Source organism: Lampris incognitus, chromosome 1 (assembly GCF_029633865.1).
Source record: "Lampris incognitus isolate fLamInc1 chromosome 1, fLamInc1.hap2, whole genome shotgun sequence".
In the NCBI taxonomy this organism is placed as follows: Eukaryota; Metazoa; Chordata; class Actinopteri; order Lampriformes; family Lampridae; genus Lampris; species Lampris incognitus.
In genome coordinates this window covers 114246676-114272910 of record NC_079211.1, presented here as the reverse complement: position 1 = coordinate 114272910, position 26235 = coordinate 114246676, and the positions used below count along the sequence as shown (strand labels likewise).

The 26235-nt window shown below is 42.6% G+C and overlaps 1 protein-coding gene across 2 annotated transcripts in view; it reads left to right on the top strand.

Moving 5' to 3' along the window:
• Positions 1-305: 305 nt before the first annotated feature.
• rad17 (RAD17 checkpoint clamp loader component) overlaps positions 306-26235 on the top strand; it is a 42905-nt gene continuing 16975 nt past the window's right edge. For both annotated transcript variants that reach the window (XM_056286798.1, XM_056286805.1), the window contains exons 1-8: positions 306-663; positions 1226-1325; positions 2520-2741; positions 7888-7968; positions 14723-14885; positions 18130-18266; positions 18365-18417; positions 18663-18788. In XM_056286798.1, the coding sequence (XP_056142773.1) occupies positions 1284-1325; positions 2520-2741; positions 7888-7968; positions 14723-14885; positions 18130-18266; positions 18365-18417; positions 18663-18788 (824 nt within the window). In that variant the 5' untranslated portion in view covers positions 306-663; positions 1226-1283. The remainder of the gene's footprint in view (positions 664-1225; positions 1326-2519; positions 2742-7887; positions 7969-14722; positions 14886-18129; positions 18267-18364; positions 18418-18662; positions 18789-26235) is intronic.

Below are 26235 nucleotides of genomic sequence, written 5' to 3'. Positions count from 1 at the left end.
TCTATCCCACGCTAAGGTGACAGTCTACGATATGGTTGCTAAACAGTTCTGGCCTTTGTCTCCCCCGCGGTGTCTAATATAGTTGCGTCTGTGACAGCGCGAGCTAACCTGTGATTGGTCCTCTAGCTGCACGTGCCCAGTGCAACAGTCCAAGTACATCCCCAGGCATTTCCCACTACAGTAACAATAGAGGGCGGTAATGCCACATTTTAGATGAATATGGCGCACCATAAAAAGAAAAAAGAAGAACACGTTTTCCAACAACCAATAAACACCAAGAAGAAGACGCAGAAGAAGAAGAAGAACAACAACAACCAATTTGAGCCGTTTGAGCAGTGCGTGTCTTTGGCGGCGTATTCGTTTTAGTTTAGCTGAACAAAGTCGGCCCTCCTACTCGACAGCTAGCCACAGTAGTTGAGGTTAAACTGTTGGCAGAGGTAACCCGTTTCCGTGTTGACTCAACCTCTGCCATTTCTGTCATGTTGCCATGGGAATCATATGCGCCAAATTATCTGCAGCCTTGTAAGGAAGACGCTCACTCGTAACGTTCTCACAAATTAAACTTTTTTCCTCAAAATACTTTTGTAAGTATTTAAATATAATTCTAAAGTCGCGGAAATCGGATGATTTGAGTTTTAAAAACACACCAGATGCTCGAATGAGGTAATTTTATCCGTTGTTTTTAGCATATTTTAAGTTAACGCAGCTAACGTTAACGTGGTTTTTTTCACTGTGGAATAGCGTTGTTTATCAGCGAATTTAGTAAATTGAACGTTAATGGCTTATAACTGGTGTATGCCTAACAAACTAACTTGTCTTCGCGGTCTTGTCGATGTTTCAGTTCGAAGCTAATGCTAACCAGCCTTACCTAGCGCTAACATGAGAGAGCGGCGACTAACTCGGATCTTACTTAAACTAACTATCCGCCCAAAGCCTACAGCTAGCTTCCGTTATCAGGGGTTGGCAATGTTATCCAGAAAGGGCCAGTGTCGATGGAGGTTTTTGTTACAACCCAGCAATTACACACCTGTGTCTCCTAATCAAGTTCCTCAGCAAATACTACTGGTTGATTAGTGGGATCAGGTGTGTAACTGCTTGGTTGGAACAAAAACCTTCACCCACACTGGCCCATTCTGGATAAGATTGCCCACCCCTGAATTAGATGTTACTTATGTAACTCGATAACTGGTTAATTATTAAAAAAACTGTTTTGATTCCATTTTAGCTTCCAGTGACTGGCACTGAATAGCTGCCCTCAGATCAGTGGAGCACCGCATCTTAAAATGTCAAAGTTTCCTCGTCTGGGAAAAAGAACTTCTAACGAAGTGAGTGACTCGACAAACCCTATGGAGTTTCATGATTTATACGAGTGTCTGTATACCATTTTAACTTCGCTTCCCACTAGACTGTCACAAAGGTTTTACCTTGACTGAAGCCTTGCATTCCTCTGGTTCTCGGGAGTCATGCCACCGACTGTAGGAGAGGGGGCTTGCAGGCTGTAAAGAAAGCACTGCTCCAAGTCACCTCAAACCCTTTGCCTGCCTTGCCCCATTGAAGACCTGCAAATTAGACTTCTGTGTTTGGTGTGGGACTCGCTGTCACTTCTGTATTGGTGCTGTGTTTCCTTGAGGATTTTAAGTCCTTTCTTTGTCCTGTCCTTCATCTAGTTTAAACTCACTTGCTACTGGTGGTGTTCCATGTTTATGTAAAATCCTCACTTCTGCCACGGTGCAGGTACTCCCCCACTGAATGCTATCCCTCAGTATGCTTAGTCCACTTTATTGTATTAAATGTTAATGTAATTGCCCTCCTAGATGTTAATGTCATTGCCCTCCTGTTATCAACACCAACCTGGTGTTGATAACAGAGCTTTCGTATTATTGGCAAGGATCATGACGCTTTGTTTATTTATCATCCCTTGTACACTGGCACACTGTGTGGGTGACTTGCAGCACTCTCTAGAGTGATGGAATTTTAAAGTGGAAGAAGACAACTTTTCGACCCCCCCCCCCCAAAAAAGTTTCCAAATGGTATTATTGTTTGCACCGCTGTCATAAAGACAATGGGATCACTTTCCATTTAGCAGCCTGGTAAAATTTTACATCAGATGCCCTTCCTGACACAATCACTAACCCTATGGACGTTGTTATATAATGTCCTCCAATTTTTACTGGTTGATGGGGTCAAATTGTATTATGCTATTTGAATTGAATTTAGGTGGACACAGGGACAGCACATACCCTGTACCTAGTATGGTGGCACTGACTGCCTGTCTTAATTTTCTGAATTTTTTCATTGAAAAAGGAGGCAAATTCATTGCAGGCACTGGTAGATAGAAATTCGGGGGCTACTGCCACAGGTAAAACCAGTGTGATGATCAAGGGTCTGTTTAATAGCTCTATAGTAATAGGCATAAAGATGTTAGCTTTTCTGTATGATAGGAATGGGGGGAAACCCACTTTCAGTCGTGATTTCCATGTATACTTTCAAACTCTGATAATTACCTGGTCTCCATATAGGTCAAAGGTTGGGTGGAACCATCTTTTAAGGATTCATTCGGAGTTACCTCTTTGGTCCGTTGTGAATTAAGGGGGGAAAGCATCTCCAATGCTGAACTTTGCGGGAGCAAGCAGTCCAGGAAGAGGAAGGGAGAGACCAGTGGTTTAGATTCCTGTGCTGTGGCATTGCCTCAGAGAGACTGCAATATGCCCTGGGTGGAAAAGCATGCACCGAGCTCACAGGTAAGTGACTTTGCTAGCTTGTCAATTTGTTCAGTAATGTCACTGTAGCAATTATATTATTATTGTAAGAAATTTTTTTTAATAAGTTATATAGTTTCATAAAATGATTTAATCATTGGCTAATATACTATATACAGTGGGATCCAAAAGTCTGTTTCCACTTCCAAGATCTGTTTGTTTTCCTTATTTGTTAAAAATAAAATAACATGCAAACATAAGTAAAAAAAAAAAAAATATGAAGTCAATATTTCTCAACATTCAGTATGTCAAACATTTGCCTTATCAACAGTTTGTATACTGTCAAGCTTTAACCCTACAAGTTTGTGCAGAATTTGAGAGCCCAGTGGTTGTCTTGTCATGTTAAAGTCTGTTTTGCCTTTTCCCTTTACAAAAGTTTCCAAAGCTGTTCACACAAAGGTCTGGTGACTGGAGGAAAAACCATATCAAGTTTACACCACTCACTCTTCCTGTGACTTTAAATAGTCCTGGCAAAGCATTGATGTTTGTTTTCGGTCATTGTCCTTCTGGAAAATTAATTGTCATCACACAACTTTTAACCAGAAGGGATGACATGTAGAATAGATTGATAGTGTAGTTGATCTTGTGCAGGTCACCGTCGCAGGGATAAAAAAATGCTACCAAAACTGAGCTTTTCATCTTTCTTGGGGTTGAGAAGAACTGCCCCCTGGACTGCAGGACCATCAGTTGAGATCCTCAATTTTCTATCTTTCTATGTTCATTCATTCAGTTGTAAGAGAAAAAAGACTCATTACAAAATATTAAAAAAAAAAAAAGGTGAACTTCTTTGGCCTGTAAATATCACCTAGAACACGGATGGGCAACATGATCCAGAAAGGACCGGTGTGGGTGCAGGTGTTTGTTCCAACCAAGCAGTTACACACCCAAGTCTACAAATCAAGGTCCTTAGCAACGACTATTGGTTGACTGATGGAATCAGGTGTGTAACTGCTTGGTTGGAACAAAGACCTGTGCCCACACCGGCCCTTTCTGGATCATGTTGCCCATCCCTCACCTAAAAAATAAACACATTTAGAGAAAAGGGGAACCATTAGTGATATGTGAACCAAATCACCTGATCACCCTTGCTTTGTTTTTTTTTTAAGCAGTTGTTTTGTTTATTTGTGTCATGCCTCTGTTTTAGATGTCTGCCAGAGTTGTTGGCTTTGCTTATGGCTGGCTGACCTTTCCTTCCTATCTCCTGTTTAGCTGTGATAAATAGATGTACCTATTCCGCTAGGGTCATCCAGATCATGGGGCAGGTTGGCAAGGTTGGATCCAGAGGTTGATCTCCACTGGCATTTTGATTGTTGTGACCATACGGATGACCATAGGAACCTATGGTTAATTTTTAAAAAAGGGACAAAAAAAACTTCCAGCTCATTTATGATGTATCTCATTAGTACATTTCAGTGGTGGTATTACGTATTCATTGGTGCAATGAAGTTAAAGTCTTCCTTCTGAAATGACTTTGAGAGGTACTATGTCAGGTGTAGAAGGACATCAGCTCATAAGTACAGGGCAGCAATTAACCTGAAGGAATACAAGAACCTGGACATTTGTTGAAGTCTGCTTCCTCAGCTAATACAGACACCACAGCACAAACGTTCCTTTTAAAATTAAAACCACTGTGTGCTAGGAGAGCCAACGAGTGTCCTTCACCTCCTAGACAAGCGGGATTGTTCAAATTTAGTGATTAAATTCAATATCTGTGACTAGATGCAATTAGAAAGCATTTAGAACATTTGTCACTTGAACTTGAAGCTCACTGATCTCCAGTCTGAGCTGCGGTCTTCAGGGCTGCTGTGTGATTTGAACTGTAGATTAAGTAAAGGTGGAACTGCTGAAACTGGTTCCTAAATGTTTTTATATAAGGAACATCTTCAGCAGCATCCTTGGAGGCTAGGGCTATGCAATGAGCAGTGCAGTGGCACTCAGGAGTGAAGGAAAAATGTCAGCCAACTGTTTTTCTATTCCTTTGGCACATCCTTTTTAAAAAGTTGTTCTTGTATAGTAAAGCTTTCCAAATACAGCTTAGGATAGATTGTAATTAGCATGAGTATTTGCCCCATCTGTCCCCAATCCGTCGATGAGCTGTGCTGGTTTGCCGTTCCGCTGGATTACGAACTGCAGCCACAATGATGTCATAATTTCAATATGTATTGTTAATAAGGTCGAGGAACTGGTGGAACCACCTTCTCTGTTCAGTGGTCGATATACTTAAAATGACTTGAAGCAGTCTAATTTCCAGTAGGGATGCATGATATTGGATTTTTGCTGATATCCTATATGCCGGTACTTTGCAACTCAGTTTGTCCAATTTCCAATGCCGATACCGATATATGCACATTTTCTTTCCACCTAATTGCAGAGAACTTCAGTTCTCTCCTGTAGTGGACTAAACTGAAGCTGCTACACTGACCACATAAGCCGCGCACACCTGCGCAGGCGTCACACTACTGATCTCTATTATTATGAGCTGGTCAATTTTTTTTTTTTCACTGCGCGCGGGTATATAGCCCTCCAACGGGTAAAAACTACATAGAACTGTGTAATAAACAAATACAATCTGTGTAAAAGTGATTTAAAATAAATACATCATTGTACTAGAAACATTGTGACGCAGCAGTGGAACCTTTTTTTTTTCATTGCACATTAAAATACTAAATCGATCAGATCCATGTGTATCCAATATCCTATAGTTAAAATGATATCGTCAAATAATTCAGTTCCAATTTGCCACTTCTTTTACCCATTTTCCAAAGTAGACTACTTGAAATCTCCCCAGAAAACACAGCTGGCATGCCAGCACATGCAGTACAGACACATAAAGAAAGCGTCATCATATTGGCATTTCGGGCTGACGCTGATATTTCATATTAAAGCTTTTATCAGCCATTACTGATGGCATGCCGATATCATCATGCATCCCTAATTTCCAAGCATTAATTGCCTGACTCAGATCAACCCCAAATATATTTCCATACACCACTTGCAATTATCCACCATTTTTGGTAGAGAACCATGGTCTCAGACTTGGAGGTGCTGACTCTCATCCTGGCCATTTCACACTCAGCTCTACCTGGAGGTCGCATTCTGATGAAGCCAACAAAACCGCATCATCTGCAAAGAGCAGAGATGCAGTTCAATGGTGGATTGCTCCCTCCGGGTTGGGGATGAGTTATTGCCTCAAGTGAAGGAATTCAAGTATCTCGGGGTCTTGTTCACGAGTGAGGGTAGGATGGAGCGGGAGATTGACAGGCGGATTGGTGTAGCATCAGCAGTAATGTGGACATTGTACTGGACCGTTGTGGTGAAGAGGGAGCTGAGCCGGAAGGCAAAAGCTCTCAATTTACCAGTCAATCTTTGTTCCAACCCTCACCTGTGGTCCTGAGCTTTGGGTAGTGACTGAAAGGGTGAGATCGTGGATACAAGCGGCTAAAATGAGTTTCCTTCGTAGGGTGTCTGGGCTCAGCCTTAGAGATAAGGTGAGGAGCTCGGACATCCAGAGGGAGCTCGGAGTAGAGCCGCTGCTCCTTCGCATCATGAGGAGCCAGTTGAGGTGCTTCGGGCCTCCTAGATGCCTTCCTTTGGAGGTTTACCGAGCACAGCCAACTGGGAGGAGACCCCGGGGTAGACCCAGAACTCACTGGAGGGACTACATGTCCAATCTGGCCCAGGAATGCCTTGGGATTCCCCCAGGAAGAGCTGGAGGGCATTGCTGGGGAGAGGTACGTCTGGAGTGCCCTACTTGCTTGCTGCCACTGTGACCTGACCCCAGAGAAACGGCTGAAGATGAATGAATGAATGAATGAACTTGCAATTACTTGACATGTATGTCAGTTTGTTTCAGCATCGAAACATGCTTTCATTCAACTCCATTGCCGCAGCTTGAGATCTGTTTCTGGCATTTAGAATTGGTGCTCCGGTTATTTGGCCTATTGATACTTAGAGTAAGGGAAACACTGGGTACAACTGGAAACTTCACGTTTTGATGTATCTTGACTTTTACAGTGCTAAGTAGTGAAATTTCGGGATCTTTTGGCCCATGCCTGTGATTTGGACTTGTTTTGAGTTTGAAGTTGTTTGAAGACTGCCACTCTACCCATAAGGCCACATTTTGCAAGTTGTCTTTGCTGTAATTGGATTAACTGGGTAAGGACGTTCTTTGCAAAGCTGGGTTTGAATCTTGCAAGTGGATGCTGTTTGTAAACATTTTAGCTTTATGTTGGTCTTCATATATTATGTGTTGGTATTTTGCTGTGGTTGATTAAGGCCTGCCTGATTTTGCTCTGGATGAAAATAACTTGGTATCTGTAAAGTCCTGTGGTGTCCATTGTACTATCCCTTTTTGAAACTTTCAGTGTAGCAGTTTGTCATTCATCACTCAGGAGAGCGGTTTGACCTTGAATTGCTTCACTAAACTCTGCAGACAAAATTACAAACAACTGCAAACACTTTTGTAAAGGAAGTATCCTTTTTCAAAATTAAAGCACCTGCTGTAGCAGCAATAACACACAGAGCCTTGAAGTAGTCCAATCTGGCCCGCAGGAAAATCTGATAAAATACTACTACTACTACTACTACTACTACTACTACTACTACTACTGCTACTACTACTTTCAGCTGCTCCCGTTAGGGGTCGCCACAGCGGATCATCCATTTCCATCTCTTCCTGTCCTCTGCATCTTCCTCTGTCACACCAGCCACCTGCATGTCCTCCCTCACCACATCCATTAACCTCCTCTTTGGCCTTCTTCTTTTCCTCTTCCCTGCAGCTCCATATTCAGCATCCTTCTCCCAAGTTAAGATGGTTCAACATCTTCAGGAAATTAAAGGAAATGACGCGCAAAAAAATATTTATAGATTTTTTTTGTTTGTTTGTTTCTAAACAAAAAAGATATCTACCTTTTGTTTTATGACAGTCTCAAAAATACCACATGAATAAAAATTGTGTTAATTTTTCGATGATGAATTATGGAAGTAAAGACATGTAGGTAGTGGACTCTGACTTTTGGAAGACATTGTAGTGATGACCAGTACAGACAACTGGACAGGGTCTGTTGTGTTGATCATGAAGTATTTCTGTATGAAAATTGTGCAATTAAAAGCATGTGTGTTTATGTAGGCTGAGCTCGCGGTCCACAAGAGGAAGATGGAGGAGGTGGAGAACTGGATAAGAGCTCATTGTGATCCTAAAACATCAAAGGTTTGAGACTCCTCTCTCTAAATTTAAAGACTTGCTGGTGCAAGTCGTACCGCTAACCCCAGTTTATGATGTTTATTATTTTTCTCTGGTTTTATCCCAGTGAAATGTTATGTCAAAATTATGTGCTGGTATTTTGAAGCTGGCATACATACCTAAAAAAATAGAGCCTAAAACCTCTATCATCATTGTACCATGATAAACTAGTGAACACACTCAACTTGGTTTATTTCCCCTGGTGACCGGCATGCACTGTGGTATTCTTGTGCGTCCTGAGCACAGTGATTGGGCATGGCAGCCGATTATATATTCAAGAGCAATTGCACATCATTGTTTGACAACCCTGAGGCTCGAACACAGGGCCTTCTTGCTGTGAGGCAACCGCATTAACCACTGCACCACTGTGCAACCTTGGCGATCGTCCCAGATGTGTGGAGTTTGCAAGTTCTCCCCATGTCTGTGTGGGTGAATCGGCCGTACTGCATTGTCCCTGTGTGTGTGCGCGCGTGTGCGCGTGCGTGAATGTGCGTGCGTGTGCGTTCATGCATGTTTAACTATCCTAATGTGGACCAAATGTCCTCATTAGGATTGAAAAACCAGAAACCACCTACCTTGTGAGGACATTTTAGAGGTCCTCACAAGGAAAAGGGTCTGTTTTAGGGTTAGGACTTGGTTTTAGAATTAGGGTTAGGTTAGAGTTAGGCATGTAGTTTGCGTGATTAGGGTTAAGGGCTAGGAAATGAATGTAGTCAATGAGGGGTCCTCATAAGGATAGTGAAACGTATGTGTGTGTGGGGGGGGGGGGGCTGTCCAGGGTGTCTCCTCGCCTGGGATTGCTGGGATAGACTCCAGCATCCCTGAGAGCAGGATAAGCAGTTTGGATAATGGATGGATGGATGAATGAATGAATGCACATCATTGTGAACAACAACACAGTTCAACTGAAATCTCTCAACTTGCAATATTCCTTGGTTCATTTTAAACAGCAGTAAACTTAAAAAAACATTGTTTTATTGAAATAAGGTATTTTTTCTTTAAAAATGTTCTCATACATTTATACACAGTAAAATGAACTCAAATGACTCGATAAAGATAAAAATGTATATATAGATTATTAATAATAACACATTAGGCATATTTTTGCAGTCACTTTTATGTATATGATAATTTTGGCCAATAATAACAGAGGTACAAAAAGTTACCAGGGTGAAGAGTGTCATGTGAGCACCGCTAATGGTAGAAACTGTGGACAGAACAGATGTCATTGATTGCTGTCAATCACAAACACACTCACAACATGCACATTATTTAGTTGTTGTAATGTGAAGCACTTGTGCAATCTTATATGTGGGGAAAATGTAAGATCTGAGCAACTGAAGGAAAATATTATGAAACTGTCCTTCACAAATCACTGAAAACCATCCATTATCCGAACCCCATATCCTGCTCTCAGGGATGCTGGAGCCTATCCCAGCAGTCTTTGGGCCTCAGGCGGGGAGACACCCTTTACAGGCCACCAGGCCATCACACAGGGCTGACACACACACACACACACACACACACACACACACACATTCATACCTAGGGACAATTTAGTATGACCTACATGTCTTTGGACTGTGGGAGGAAACCGGAGCCCCCAGAGGAAACCGGGGCCGTGCCTATAGTCCCCGGGTCCTATAGGACCCTTTCGGGAAAAAAAGGGTCCCATATTCCCCGTTTTCCCCTAAAAAAGTCCTATAATCCCGGTTGCAATAGACACCGGGGAACATAGAACCCTCTTTTGGAAAAAAGGGTCCTATATTCCCCGCTGTTTCCAGGGGAACATAGGACCTTTTTCCAAATAAAGGGTCCTATATTCCCCGCTATTGCCAATCGAGGAACAAACTGGGGAACTTAGAACCCTTTGTGCAAATTATTTCCTTAACGGGTCCAAAATAATAAAAACTGGGGTCATGGCTGAGTTGTAGGCTACGACAATCTATTCCTCCGCTGATTAAATTAGGCCGTATTACCATTGTTGGCTGTTGTATATCGCAGGCCACCTTGAGTGCGTATCCAAATTCGGCCTAGAGGAGGCTGTAATTTGCTTCATTGTTATTTCTTACCAATATTTACTGCAGTAGGCTTAGTTAGTTGGCTCTCCGGCTCAGCATGGACAGTCGGCAATCAACGCAAGTTTGTCTTGCAGTAGGCCCGCCTACCTGTATAACCTAGCCATGTCCACCTTCGCTCAAAGTTCAATTTGCACAGCACTGGACACTTCAGCCACTTTCTTCTTACTTTGCAGTTCGTTTTCCATATTAAATCACTTGGCAGACTTTCTTTCAAAAATACTTTAATGATGAACTTTTTAGGCAGAGAACTTAGACCAGGACTTGGAATTTAGGACCAGCACAAAGTATCCATCAACAGGGGCCGCCTACCTTACACAATAGGCTAATTGCCTAATAATAATAATATGTGCTTCTCAAAAAACTAAAGGCTTGTGGAGGTGCTAAACTAAAAACATGAATCAAAGACGAACATCAAAGGATGTAAGGTAACACTCACCAAATGGTAAAAAAATAACAGAGGCAGTCCTCTATTTCACCATTTTATTGTTTGGCATCAGTCATTAAGGTTTCTGAAGAAGACCACCCAGCCAAGTTAATGACTGATGCCAAACAATGAAATGGTAAAATAGAGAATTGTGGTTTTTTTTTTTCATTTGATGAGTGCTACCTTACATCCTTTGATGTTCTTCTTTAATAATAATAATAATAATAGTAATAGTAATAATATCAATAATAATAATAATAATAAATAATAATAACAACAACAGCCTAATAATAATAATGATAATGATAATACTAATAATAATAGCCTAATTATAAAAGAGGCCTAATAACAAATAACAATTACAGGCATAATACTATCAATGGTAACACTGATAATAGGCTATTAATAACAAAATGCTTCTAGTAAAAGCTTGGCTGAAAAAGGGTTGGTCTATGGCAGAAGCCCCCCAGAAAAGGCATGGTCTAAAACAAAAATCTCCAAGGCCTAACTAGCCTAACGTTAAGGCTTTTTTCTTCTTCAAAAAAGCAAAATGAGTAGTCCTAGTCCATTAGGCTACTCAACAAAGAGGGGCTAAAACCTCTACTCAGCCTATCTGAAAATGTCATGGCTTACAGCCCTCCAATATGATTCCAAATCTCTGTAACCAGCATCCAGTTGACCCTTGAGCCGCAGGAAACGGGCCTCCAACCTCCTCCACTTGGGCTTCCGCCTTGGGGGAGCATCTCCTCTCTCCGCCATCTCCAGCCTTTCCTCTGCCAGGGTTTGCTGGTCCTTAATGTGGCGCAGAAACATCCAAAGGGATGGGTGGCACACTTGGACCGCATCATTTAGAGTGCGATGATAAGCTACAAAAAAAAAACAAGAGGTTAATCATGTAAACTTAAAGAAATGTGAATATGCTGAACATGTTGACAGTGGCTTGATAAACATGAATGCATAATAAAGCTTTAGGAGTGTAGGCCTTTGTGGGATGTAGACCTCCAAAAATTATGCTGGATTGTGTTAAACTGATTTTTAAAATGAAAGTTAAATACATAGCCTATGGTGAACGCCACAGCTAATTGATGGAAACGATGTAGCTTTATCAAGCTTTAAGAGTATCCAAAGCAATGGTTGACTGTGAGTCCTACACCGATGCTATATTATTTTTTTAAATAATGATACAAATAATCGACTAAAAACAGTAATAGCCCACTCGTTGTCTTGGTGCAGGAGGAACTGTTCCCTGTCCCATGTTTCAGCCCGTGCACCTTCGATGACGACATCCTCAAGTGTAGCTGTAATCGGGGGCATGACTGCTGCGCGTGCTCTGGCCATAACAGTCCTTACAGACTGGAATCCTTGTGGTGGTGGTCTGTCGCCGCCACCCTGGATTTGACGTTGCCGACGCTGCAGGACCCTTTGCGCATTATAGATCCTTCTGATTGGGACTGTTGGCTCCCTTGCAACTTCTGCAATCACCCCCTGTCGGAATTCTGCACGGTGCACCATTTCTCCGTCAGGGGGATGCACGTGTTCCCCAACATCGTGCACAATAATGTTAGCATCCACGTCCTCCACTTCAAATCTATTTGTGATCAGTGGCACTTTACAGTTCCACCTCCAGCACCTCCATCTAATGGTGTCTTGATTGGTGCGGTGCTTCTGATATCTGAAGTTCTCATGTACCAACACTTTGCCCCCTCGATCACCATCCATAACTATCGCCATTGTTTGTCTTCTTGTAGGCTAGTAAGCACATGACAGTGAGTCCACGAGTTATCACCGATAACAACGGATTGTTGCAAGTTGGCGGGCGGTTTAGACATTGGTGAATTTTGATCATGTGGTTTAGAACGCCAGGAAACTTGTGTGCAAATGACCACACATCCACGACAAGTTTTAGATATTTCCAAACTCGAAATCCTGTGTGCATTTGGCTATTTATAAATTATTTTTCGAGCAATATGTGTTTTGTGATTCAGCTTTAGTGTTGTTGATTAGCCTTTCATTCATATTTTGTCAAAAAGGCGTATTCATTAGCCTAGGCCTATGTCCCGTTATTTCTGTAGCATACAGCATCTTAGAATCTTAAAGAGACCAGGCAGATATTGTTATTATTTTATTGTTATTACCATGCTATATTAGCCTACTGTATAATTATAAATATTTCAATTATCCAATTTTTAGCATTTCTAATATAAGGCTATATTGTTATTATTATTATTATCATCATCATCATCATCATCAATATTGTTATTATTAGGCTATTATTATTATCATTATTGTTATTATTATTATTGTCATTATTATATTATTATTATTACAATTATGATGCTTAAAGGACCTTACTGAGCAGATGGTTTCTATCTTATATCTGTCAGATGCTTTTCCCAATAAGCTGGTGTGGTTATGATGGGAACGACGGCTTTCTAGGGAACATAGAAGAAGTGGGTCGGAATTGGCCTATTGTCGGTATCAGCCAGCTTACGCAGGAGTTTATCCCTGGTACAATGCGCTAGACCTCTGGGAGATGGACTGCTGAGGACGGAACACAACACCTATCCTCAGCTCCCAGCACTTCTCGCACAATGTGCTACTCATACGCTGAGTTGGCGGCACCCGGGATCGAACTCACGACCTTGCGATCCATAGGCGAGAGCTCTACCGACTGAGCTATGCCCGGGTACAATTGCCCAAGGAACATAGGCTTACTATATTACATTCAGACACAGACGAGCCAGCTCACCTACTCGGCGAGGTGCATTTTCCTAGATAAGTGACACATTTCACGCATAAATATCAGAGAACTACCGGGGTGGGTTATGCGCCCAAATATAGGCTATAGCCTAATAAGTTGAAATTGGTTTAGTGTCAAAAGTTTCCACATACTTTAGCCAACCTGGACTTTGTGAATTCGTTTTTGTGATACAAAAATAGAAATCGTATGATTCATTGTCTTCTTAATAATCTGCCCTAAATAATGCATTATTGAAAATGCACTTTTTGTGCCAAACAGCGTCAAACCTGCTGACCGGGGAACATAGGACCTTTCTTTATAAATAGGGTCCTATGTTCCCCGTGTGCCCTAGGGGAACACAGGACCCTTTTTATAAAGAAAGTTCCCATGTTTCCCTGCACATACAAAACGGGGAACATAGGACCCTTTTGGGGAAAAGTGGGGAATATAGGGCCCTCTGTATACAAAAAGGTCCGATATTCCCCGGGCTCATACAAAGTGGGGAACATAGGACCCGGGGACTATAGGACCCGGGGACTATAGGGAGGACCCCAGGAAACCCACGCAGACACGGGAGGAACATGCAAACTCCAGACAGAGGCGACCCCCAAGGTTGGACTACCCCGTGGCTCGAACCCAGGACCTTCTTGCTGTGAGGCGACCGCGCTAACCACTGCGCCACCGTGCCGCCCATTGAAAACCACTGTTTTAGTAAATGGCAATCCAAATCCAAAACTCCTCAGCTCAGTTTCTTCATCAAATTATGCAAGCAAATGGATGAAGATCTGTATCAGTTAGAGAAAAATGAGTCTATATTTCATTCCACATAAATAATTTTAATGTCAAAGCACATCTGAGGCTGGATGGGTGGAATAATATTAGTTTGCTATCCAAACTGCCCGCTAGCCAAAGTGCTACCGACCAGTGCTGGCTTGTGAACTGGCCGTTGCATCACCAGGCTAGTGGATAGTGAACTTTTTTTCATTTTGCCACACATCCAATCCAGCAAGCAGTGACTAAATTAATATGTAAGGTATTTCACAACTCATTTACACCAAAAGACATGATGGCTGATGATGGGGATCAGTGCCAGTCAGTTTTGAAAGTCCACGTTTTATCAGCACCCCTTGGTGTGTGGATTTATGTGGAAGAAAGGTTTTGACCCTAAGACTGAAGAAGTTTTTGGTCATATTTTATGAGTTGTGTATGTTTGCTCGTGCCCTGAGAAAGTTTGGGTGTTTTTACTGGCTTAAGGGGTGGAAATACTTTGCGACCCAGAAAAAACAAGTTCCACTGAGTACAGGTGACATGAAGAAACCAACAGATTAGAATTTCATCCCATCAGAATATCTTTAAAGCTACTGAGAAAACTGCAGCTTGGATTAAGGTAAAAAAAATATTCCATAGTAAACCTTTTAGTCCTTGTAAAAATGCCCATCTGATGGCCCTCGGCCTTTGGGCTCCTCTTGTCTGTAGGGTGGTGCTGTCCTTCTGCTCACAGGTCCTCCAGGCTGTGGGAAAAGTGCAACAGTGCAGGTGCTGGCCAGAGAACTGAGTTTCGGGCTACAAGAGTGGACGAACCCCTCCACCTTCACCGAACATTTAAACCATGATGCTTTTAGACAGACTTTCGATCCTGGTGAGGAACCACTCACATGGAATCATTTTCCTAATGCACCCTGCTTATACTTCATAATGGTACGTTTTAAATGTGGTTCAGAAGTGATAAGGATTCTGCTAGATTAAACATTACGTGCAGAGGATGTCAAGAGTCTAGCGGCTCAGCCAGCAACCCAGCTACATGATGTTTCTATCCTAGACTTAAGAATAGGTACACAGCATCTCAGTGGTCAGTAAAATGATCATTATTACATGTACCCAGTCCTAACCTGTAAAATCAGGCGTCCGGGTGGCGTGGCGGTCTATTCCGTTGCCTACCAACATTGGGATCTCAGTTTGAATCTCTGTGTTACCTCCGGCTTGGTCGGGCATCCCTACAGACACAATTGGCTGTGTCTGCAGGTGTGAAGCCGCATGTGGGTATGTGTCCTGTTTGCTGCACTAGTGCCTCCTCTGGTCGGTCGGGGGCGCCTGTTCAGGAGTGGGGGGGACTGGGGGGAATAGCGTGATCCTCCCACATGCTACGTCCCCCCTGGTGAAACTCCTCACTGTCAGGTGAAAAGAAGTGGCTGGCGACTCCACATGTATGGGAGGAGGCATGTGGTAGTCTGCAGCCCTCCCCGGATCAGCAGAGGGGGCGGAGCAGCGACCGGGGCGGCTTAGAAGAGAGGGATAATCGGCCAAGTACAATTGGGGAGAAAAAGCGTGAAAAATCAAACAAACAAAAAAAGTAAGGTGTAAAGTCTCAACAGATAACCAGGTACACAGTACCAAAGCTGAGTGGTTATGTCCACTAGTACAAGTTAAATTCTAGCTTCATAGTGAGGGAAAGTTAGGAAAATCTGGGAAGTAAAGCATTACCAAGAAATATCTTCATGAATGTGTTCATAAAGGTGTGTAATAACATGTATTAAAATGTTGAAATTCAACTCCAGGGGGAAACCCTGAAAAAACCTGATCAAAGCTGGGGTATTGACGCCAGTATTAAAAAAAAATCAACTTCCGGTTTAGGAAAAAAGGCTACCAAAACATTTTTGTACATAATTTTCTGAACAAAAAAGTCTCTTGGGGTAAGTCTCTAACTCACTCGTGTGATTTTTTTTTTAATGATTTTTAAAAGATTTTTTATTTTTTATTCTTTTTATTTTTTTATCCCGTTCTTAAGGCCCTTTCCATCCACCCCTTCCCCGTGAGAGACCCTTGTTCTTTAATTCATCTATTCTTTTATTTTCATTTTTTGTTTTGAAATTATTGTAGTAAAATAGAGAGGAAGTGGGGGAGGGGGGGAGTCCGGGTGAGGGTGATTTTTTTTGAAAAAGATTTAGATAAATCATTTTTTATCATAACAAATCACAGCCATGCTGTAGAGACTTACTTTTTTTTTTCTATGATTCTGAGTTGATTGCTAGCATTTAATTTTCTCTAGATCTACTCCTTAGTGGAATAACCGCCATGCCAACTTTTGCATATATATTTTTTTGCATTTATTACAATAGTTGCAATAGTCAGAGAAAATCCATGTCAAATGCTTCACAAGTCAATGTCTGAGTCTTCTTCAAGACCATCATGAATACCATTCTTGCATATAATGCCTTTACAAACTCCACATGCTGAGATGCACTTGACTCCATTCTTCTTGCAGCTGCATCGCCTGTTGCTGCAATCTCCATTACAATTACAGCTTGTGAACTGGAGAGAATGCTGTGCAGCCGCACCCTCTGTTGGAGGTAAAGTCTCTGGTTAGATCAGCCCAGCCGCTGCCTTCCGTGAGAACATGGTGTACCGAATTTCACCCAGAGTAGTACCTGGTCCATTGTAAATATATTGGAAGATCGCAGTTCCAGCCTGAACCACTGCACCCCTGGTAGCATGAATGTCCATGAAGATGTCCATATGTTTATCAATGTCCCCTGCACAAAACCTGAAAAAGTGCATTTCAAGGTTTTTTTAAAGATATTTCAATATACAAATATTTCACTAAAATACAATTACTTTTATTATTATAGGCCTACTATTATTACCTGTCAAACAGAGTTGTTTTCCCATGGCCAGAAATAGCAGAAACTGTATCACACCCAGTGAACGCATGACAAAAGAGCAGGTAGCGTCTCTTTCTTTCTGAGAGAGCTTCCCGGATCTTCCTGACATCATAAGAGCCCTTGGATGTGGTTAAGAAGAGTGGGTGGTTGGTGCTCGAGCTATGGTGCACCAGCATTACCAGCACGTCTGCGTCTTCTGCTCGCAACTGTAAAGAGAGCATGTGAAAATATTTTTAAAAATCAAAACTCTTATTTTAAAGTAGTTAAGCAAATTAAAGTTAAATATCTACACAAACTACTGACCTCAACAGAGCCATCTTTAGCAGCAACCAATGCCTCTCTCACAATCGAAGTGTCAGCATCATTGTCAGTCTGCTTCACAGTGATGTTAAGTTTTCTGAACATTGAGGAGAGGAGGTGAATGAGTTCACTCTTGTTATGGATGTTGTCCAAGAATTTTGCTTTTGGTGTCCAGTGCATCATATCTGGTTGAATCTGGAGATCACAGCATGATTTCTTGCTACGTCGGATGTGGTCATGATCTTTTGGTGATCTGTTATAGCCATCAAAGACCACAATGATTGTTAGAAAAATTGTTGAGAATACGTACGTATCAGCTGTTGAAAGCAGTATATTCAGTCAGCCCGTGATCAATAGAGAAAAAGGATGTAAATGGCTTCAACATGTCGGGTGCCCTCTACGGCATTGGGGGGGGGATGATGAGTGGGAAAGTGGATGTGAATATTTTTCTACCAGGGTCTTGGTGAAAAATAAATGCTTGCAATCAACTTAGAACCATGACAAATTCCTAGTTTGACCCCTCAAACGTAAGTTAAGTCCAATTTAAGCTTTTTTAAATTTTCGAAAATCTGTTATCGGTACCCTGACTTTGAGCAATTTTTTCGGAGGTTACCTCCGGGAGTTGAATTTCAACATTTTAATACATGTTACTGCACACCTTAAGGAACACATTGGTGAAGAAATTTATTGGTAACACTTTACTTCCCAGATTGGTCAAATTCCTGCTAACTTTTCCCTCACTATCAACAGTTACAGGGTAGATGTGGAAACACTTTTCATCAATGATGCAAAAAATGTTGTTTATAGTTCACTGGGGCTTATTACCGATGTGTTTGAAATGATCTAGTTGACAACGGCTACTGTGACATAATTTTTCCACTAATCTCATTCACCCTTCACCTCAACTGCCCTGTATTGCACCAGCGTCAAGCTTCGGTGGTTTCCCAGGAAGCTCGCAGACAGGCCTGTTCCAGGAGTTTCTCCTCAGGGCCAATAAGTACAACTGCCTGCAAATGGCTGGAGAGGAAGGACCCAAAGACAGGAAAGTCATACTGGTGGAGGTGAGCACAACCAAACATCTACACCACGTACAGCGATTGGGCCAATTTGAGTTGACAGGAAGCAGGCACAATATGATATTTGTCCTTCACCTTTTTAGGACTTCCCAAACCAGTTCTACAGGCAACCGAGAAGCTTACATGATATTCTGAGGTGAGGGAGGGAGTTAAGTTATTTCCTTTCAAACAGGCCAGATGTTAACTCGTACAGCTAAGTTATAACTCTACTTGTCATCCATCTGGCTCTGTCATTAGATGTTATAGCTTGTTGTCTCTGATGTAGGTTGTGACTTCGTATGCTTTGCCCTTGCATTAAAATTGATGTCTTTCTGTGACTTGAAATCTTTGTGTGTCTATTGGTCTCTTTTACGTCTAAATAACTGAATATATATACCGCAGGCGTTTTGTGAGGACAGGCAGGTGCCCCTTGGTTTTCATTGTGTCAGACAGTCTGAGAGGAGACAGCAGCTCTAAGTTGCTCTTCCCTAGGGAGGTCCAGGAGGAGTTAGCCATCTGCAACATCAGGTCAGAATCAGCACACACACATGCTCGGCGTGCGTGCGCACGCGCGCGCGCGCACACACACACACACACATGCCCAGCACACGTACCTGGCTGAAAATGTGACTTGAATGTGTTGCTGTCTTGTTGTCATGCACAAAGGTAAACTTGGTGGCATTTAAAACATGTGAGTGTATTCTGTATTCCATATGTAATCGTTTTCTTGAATTAATGCATTTCCTGTACGTAGCAGGTAAAGGAAAAGCACATGTTAAGGAGATGTGTACTGGCTGTCTGTATACTCAAAAACTAAACATATCAAATTAATCTGAATATCAGACACTTCATTCCCCTACTGAATTTTTTATTTTATTGTAAGTTCTGAACTTTGTACACCTTTCCATTAGAGGGGAAGTTTGTTGGTTATTTTGAGAGATGAAGAGGCGTGAATCTATCTCTTACTCTCATAGCCATCCCATAAAGGTTCACTGATGGGGTTTTTTACTGTAGGAATGTGGAATTATGAGATGGCAAATTCCAGCATATGGCCAAATCATGCCACTATACACTACCGTTCAAAAGTTTGGGATCACCCAAACAATTTCGTGTTTTCCATGAAAAGTCACACTTATTCACCACCATATGTTGTGAAATGAATAGAAAATAGAGTCAAGACATTGACAAGGTTAGAAATAATGATTTGTATTTGAAATAAGATTTTTTTTACATCAAACTTTGCTTTCGTCAAAGAATCCTCCATTTGCAGCAATTACAGCATTGCAGACCTTTGGCATTCTAGCTGTTAATTTGTTGAGGTAATCTGGAGAAATTGCACCCCACGCTTCCAGAAGCAGCTCCCACAAGTTGGATTGGTTGGATGGGCACTTCTTTGAGCAGATTGAGTTTCTGGAGCATCACATTTGTGGGGTCAATTAAACGCTCAAAATGGCCAGAAAAAGAGAACTTTCATCTGAAACTCGACAGTCTATTCTTGTTCTTAGAAATGAAGGCTATTCCATGCGAGAAATTGCTAAGAAATTGAAGATTTCCTACACCGGTGTGTACTACTCCCTTCAGAGGACAGCACAAACAGGCTCTAACAGGTACTATTTAATGAAGATGCCAGTTGGGGACCTGTGAGGCGTCTGTTTCTCAAACTAGAGACTCTAATGTACTTATCTTCTTGCTCAGTTGTGCAACGCGGCCTCCCACTTCTTTTTCTACTCTGGTTAGAGCCTGTTTGTGCTGTCCTCTGAAGGGAGTAGTACACACCGGTGTAGGAAATCTTCAGTTTCTTAGCAATTTCTCGCATGGAATAGCCTTCATTTCTAAGAACAAGAATAGACTGTCGAGTTTCAGATGAAAGTTCTCTTTTTCTGGCCATTTTGAGCGTTTAATTGACCCCACAAATGTGATGCTCCAGAAACTCAATCTGCTCAAAGAAGTGCCCATCCAACCAATCCAACTTGTGGGAGCTGCTTCTGGAAGCGTGGGGTGCAATTTCTCCAGATTACCTCAACAAATTAACAGCTAGAATGCCAAAGGTCTGCAATGCTGTAATTGCTGCAAATGGAGGATTCTTTGACGAAAGCAAAGTTTGATGTAAAAAAAATCTTATTTCAAATACAAATCATTATTTCTAACCTTGTCAATGTCTTGACTCTATTTTCTATTCATTTCACAACATATGGTGGTGAATAAGTGTGACTTTTCATGGAAAACACAAAATTGTTTGGGTGATCCCAAACTTTTGAACGGTAGTGTACATGCCACTGTTTGAAGTTGAATGAAACAAGTAAATCTAATTTTTATCAGTAAACGCCACTATATTCTGAAAGACCAGGAGCTGGTCGCACAAAACACCTTAAGTTTTCACCTTAAGTATCAGAACCAGAATACTTTATTCATCCCCGAGGGCAAATTGGGTTCTATTACAGACACGCTCTATTAAGAAAAAACAGCAAGAAAACAGAAACAAGAATAAATAAAAGATAAAGTAAGAAATAGAAATAAGGACAAAATATATCAATAAGCATGGTGCACATAACACCCTACCTATACTGCACTACTGCAGCACAAAACAAACAGCACAAACAAAACTCGACCGGGTAAAACAAGTGGAAGGGCGGTCCAGTGACTATTAACTGAGTGTCTGACCCTCTGAGGGAGGAGTTGTAAAGTCTGATGGCCACAGGCAGGAATGACCTCCTGTGGCACTCTAGTGCTTTTCGGCAGAATGAGTCTGTTACTAAAAGTACGCCTGTGCCCGACCAGCACGTCATGGAGTGGGTAGGAGACATTGTCCCTGATGGCACATAACTTCAGCAGCGTCCTCCTCTCAGAAACCGCCGCCAGAGAATCCAGTTCCACCCCCACAACATCACCGGCCTTGCGGATCAGTTTATTGAGCCCGTTTGCCTCCGCCACCCTCAACCTGCTGCCCCAACACACAACAGCAAACAGCAACAGCTGTTAAAGAGAAGTGGATCTTGTTAACGTTAGTCGCGGCTCTCGTCTCCTCTTCGCCACTTTGACACTAACAGTGAATGTAAAGTTACACCTTCATACGTCAGAGCTTGCGAGGGAGATAATTCGCCAACAATATCTTGATTGACGTTGAATCTGACTAATACAGGACTAATGCAGACCTTGCCTCTTAATGGTTAGTCAGATTCAATGTCAGTCAAGATGTGAACACAAGGGACTGCCGATATTTTATTTATTTATTTCAAAATCTAACTCCATTTTTCAAAGTCATCTCGCAATTGACTGGCAATCATCTCGCGATCGACTGGTTGGGCACCCCTGGTTTAAGTGTATGGGGGGAATGAACCCAAGCTGAGGGAGGAGTTAATAATTTCTGTGTTGAGTGAGGAGATAGCTGGGAGACAGTCTTTAACAAGTGTGGCTGGGATGGGATCTAGAACACAAGTGGCGCTTCTCATTCCTGCCATAAAGTTCGACAGCTCCATTCGGTACACGGGGGAGAACTTGGACAGGGGCTTAGTGGTAAGGAGGGGGGGGGGCTGGAGAAGGCAGGGGAGTTGTTCAGGTTGCTGCAAATAGTGTCAGTTTTAGATTGGAAAAATGAAGGGAAACAGCTGCACTTGTTAACTGGCTACAGGCATGGGCGCACATCCATGAATACTGGGATGGCATCCAGCACTTTACCTGTGCCCCTGTCCATAGGGTCAGTAGTTGTGTCAGGAAGGGTATCCAGCATAATTTTCTCCAAATTAGTATGCGGATTGACAAGACCATATTGGATCGGTCAAGGCCTGAGTTAACAATGGTCGCAATTGGTGCTGTGCCCTCACAGGGTACCAATGGAAACAATAGAATCCACTGTGGTGACGCCTGAAAAACGTGGAACAAGCCAAAAGAGGACGTTGTTGCACTTGTAAACTGTGAAAGAACTGGAGGTACTGTCACTGGCTTTGAGAAGTTTGTTTATTGTGAAAAAGAAAGTCTTGGGGTTGGTGGAGCCAGAGTGTATGAGGCGTGAGTGGTAGGTGGACCGGGCTGTGATGAGAGCGTCTTTATATTGTTGAGGGTAGTCTGCGTAGGGTTGGAGCTGCACTCTTAAACCAGTGTTCTTGCAGAGTCTTTCGAGCTGGTGCTTACGGGATTTCATTTGATGGAGTTCAGGAGTATACCAGGGAGCTGAGGGTGTGAATGAGACTATTTTGGTTTTAATGGGGGCCAGATGATCAAGACAGGAGGAGAGTGAATCATTATAATAAGTGACAAGACCAGAGGGATTATTAGACAGTGTGGGAGGGGAGGCAGACATTTTACTGGCAAGAGAGGCAGAAAGAGCCGAGGAGGAGATAGATTGGAGATTTCTGAAGGATGTTACGCGTTTTGAGTTTTGGGATGGGGATAGGGATGTCAATGTCCATGGTGATTGACGGGTGGTTAGAGATGTTGAGGTTGAGGCTGGAGAGTTGATGTATTGTGAGGCCAGTGGAGCAGACCAAATCCACGATGTGGCCACAGCTGTGAGTGGGGGAGTTGATATGTTGTGTAAAGTTGGAGCATTGTAGCAATTCCAGGGATTCTGTGGCAGATTCACAGTCAGTCAGTGTCGTCAGTGTGAATATTAAAATCACCCAGGAGGAGAACGGGAGGTGAGATGGCGCATAGCTGGGTCAGAAAATCAGAGAAGTCAGAGAGAAAGGAGGGGTTTGGCTTTGGGGGGGGGGTAGATAATGGCAGTTACCAAGGACGTGGGACCAGAGAGTTTGAAGGCAAGGTGTTCAAAAGAATGAGCAGCGGGATTGGAAATGTGTTTTAAGTCCTTCCTGTAAACAGCAGCAACACCACCTCCCTGCCCCTCAAGGCGAGGTTTATCAATCTATGTGAATCCTGTGGATTATAGTGGGATTTGCTAATAACAATTAAATTTACTTGTTTTATCCAGCTTCAAACAGTGGCTTGTAATGAATAGATCTGGCCATATCCTTGAATTTGCTATCCCATTACTCCCCATTCCTACTGTAAAAAGACTCACAAGTCATATCATCGATACCCGAGGACCTCGTCTTTTGAGAATATAGTGGAGTTTGCTGATAACTATATGATTTAATATTTTTATGGACTTGAAAATATATGCAATTAAAAATAAATTCTTTAACATTGATATACCAATCTCCATCTGGTGCAAACTGTTTGATAGTGTAATTCTGCCCATTGCACTGTATGGAAGTGTGGTATGGGGTCCACTCAGTCTTTCCAGCTACACTACATGAGACAAGCATCCAGCATTCATACTCTATGACAGGGGTCAGGAACCTTTTTGACTGGGAGAGCCATAAAAGCCAAATATTTCTAAATATATTTCATTGAGAGCCATATAGTATTTTTAACGTATAATAAATTAAATATGTCTTACTTTTAATGCAACTTCTGGTGCTGCATGGTTTTGCTGATGGCCTTGTAGTCTGGTTCATACGTGGTGAGGTTGAGCTTCATGCAGGCGTTGAAGCTTCCATCAGTTAAACGTGAGCGTAGGTTGGTCTTAATGTTCCTCATATGCGAGAATGACTGCTCACATGCATATGTAGAGCCAAACATGGTCAATACGGCAATACTCACACGCTGCATTGTGTGGTATGTCACAGGAAGCTCGTTCCAAGTTTTAAGAATCAGCTGGTCTTCAGGTTGAAGATTTTTCATTTCTGTCCACTTGTCCCTCGCCAGCTCTGCTCGCTGTCGCGCAAGACTTTCGAACTCTCCATTAAGTTACTTGAACTTACTCATCCACATGTCTGATGCCTTCAGGTCAGCAACTTCCAGCTCAAAGTCTCCGATAGAGACCCCGGGGATGCATGTCAGGTCGATTTTGTCCACTGCACACTCATGTGGATGAGTGATGAACTTGAAAAGACCAGTGCGCGCACGAAATTCTCCAAAACGTGCTTTGAATGACTGCAGGAGATTGGACGTAAAGCCAGCTAGCTGCTGGAGATCCAGATGTTGAGTGGAGTCACTTGCTAAGCATGCATCTCTAAATTGTTGCAGTCTTTCAAAGTGCAGAAGACGACCTGTTTCAATGTCCCTGAGAAAGACTTCCAGCTTGCTTTCAAATGCAAACACTGCTTGTTGAAGGGATGAGATTGTATTTCCAATACCTTGCATTTTCACATTGAGCTGGTTCAGATGGCCAGTTATGTCCACGAGATAGTGAAACTGCAGGAGCCAGTCAGTGTTGTCTAGTTCAGGATGCCTGACGCCTTTCATTTCAAGAAAAGTCCGGATTTCACTCAGGCAAGGTGCAAAACGGCTGAGCACCTTCCCTCTTGACAACCAACGCACGTTGCTGTGTAAAGGCAGACCGGGATAATGATTCCCAACTTCTTCTAACAGAGCTTTAAACTGGCGATCATTTAAAGCTCGGGCAACAATAAAGTTGACCAATCGAATGACCAGCGACATCACCTCACCAAGCTCCTGGCCACACGTCTGAGCGCAAAGCGCCTCCTGGTGCAGGATGCAATGAAAACTTAGGATGGCTCTCTTTTCATGTTCACGGAGAAGCGCTACAAATCCTTTGTTCTTCCCCAACATACAGGGTGCACCGTCAGTACAGACAGAAATAAGTTAATCCATCGGTAGTTTTTTTTCTTTAGCAAACTCCATGAAAGACGTGAATAAATCCTCTCCTCTTTTTGTCCCTTCCATTGGCAAAACAGCCAAGCTTTCCTCACGCAGTGTGTCACCTGCAGCATACCTGGCAATTATACTGCACTGAGATAGATGGCTAATGTCTGTTGACTCATCTAACGCGAGAGAAAAGTATGTCCCGGCGTTTATGTCCTTACTTTGTGTTTCCTCGACTTGATTTGCCATCATGATGCTACGATCGTGCACAGTTCTTGCTGACAGGGGCATGTCTTTTATTCGTTTGATTATCTTGTCTTTATTTGGGAAGTCATCAAACAGTTCATTGGCCACATCAAGCATGAATGTTTTGGCATACTCGCCATCTGTGAATGGCTTTCCATTCCTTACTATTGCCAAAGCACCCGCAAAGCTAGCGGAATTCCTGTCACCTTGCTTGGTCCACACACGTAGTTGCTGCTGACTCGTCTGCACTCTCCGCTGTAGCTCCTCGCATGCCCTTTTCCTGCCGTCCCCCGCTGGATATTTCCATGCAAATGAAGCATGGTGCGTATCGAAGTGCCGCTTTATATTTGACCGTTTCATCGATGCAATTTTATCATTGCATGTTAGACATACCGCAGATCCTGCTCTCTCCACAAATGCAAATTCCTCTGTGCACGCAGCCAGGAATGCACGGTAATCATCGTCTTTTTTTCTTTTTGCCATCTTTTCCGTTACGAGGGTTGAAGCGGATAAACTAGTTGGCTATCTGATAAAATTGATATCTTCACCTTTACAATGACCCGGACATGCTCGCGAGCCATTGGTTCCCGACCCGACCCACGGGTGACCCGTGACCCGTGAAATTTATCTTCAAAACTAATTTCTGTTTACTTTAAAATGACACAGTATTATTAAGAAATATCACAAGTATTTTAAAATCAGTTCCAAACTGATTTTTTTTTTTCAACTCAAAATTGTCTGGGAGCCATATGCCGTCACCGGAAGAGCCATTTTTGGCTCGCGAGCCATAGGTTCCCGACCGCTGCTCTATGATGTTTGCGGATGACCTTGTGATCTGTAGCGAGAGTAGGGTGCAGGTTGAGGAGAGCCTGGAGAGGTGGAGGTATGCACTGGAGAGAAGAGGAATGAAAGTCAGTAGGAGCAAGATGGAATACCTATGTATGAATTAGAGGGAGGACAGTGGAATGTTGAGGATTCAAGGAGTAGAGGTGGCAAGGGGTATGAGTTTAAATACTTGGGGTCAACTGTCCACAGTAACAGGGAGTGCAGGAGAGAGGTGATGAAGAGAATGCAGGCAGGGTGGAGCGGGTGGAGAAGAGTGTCAGGAGTGTTTTGCGACAGA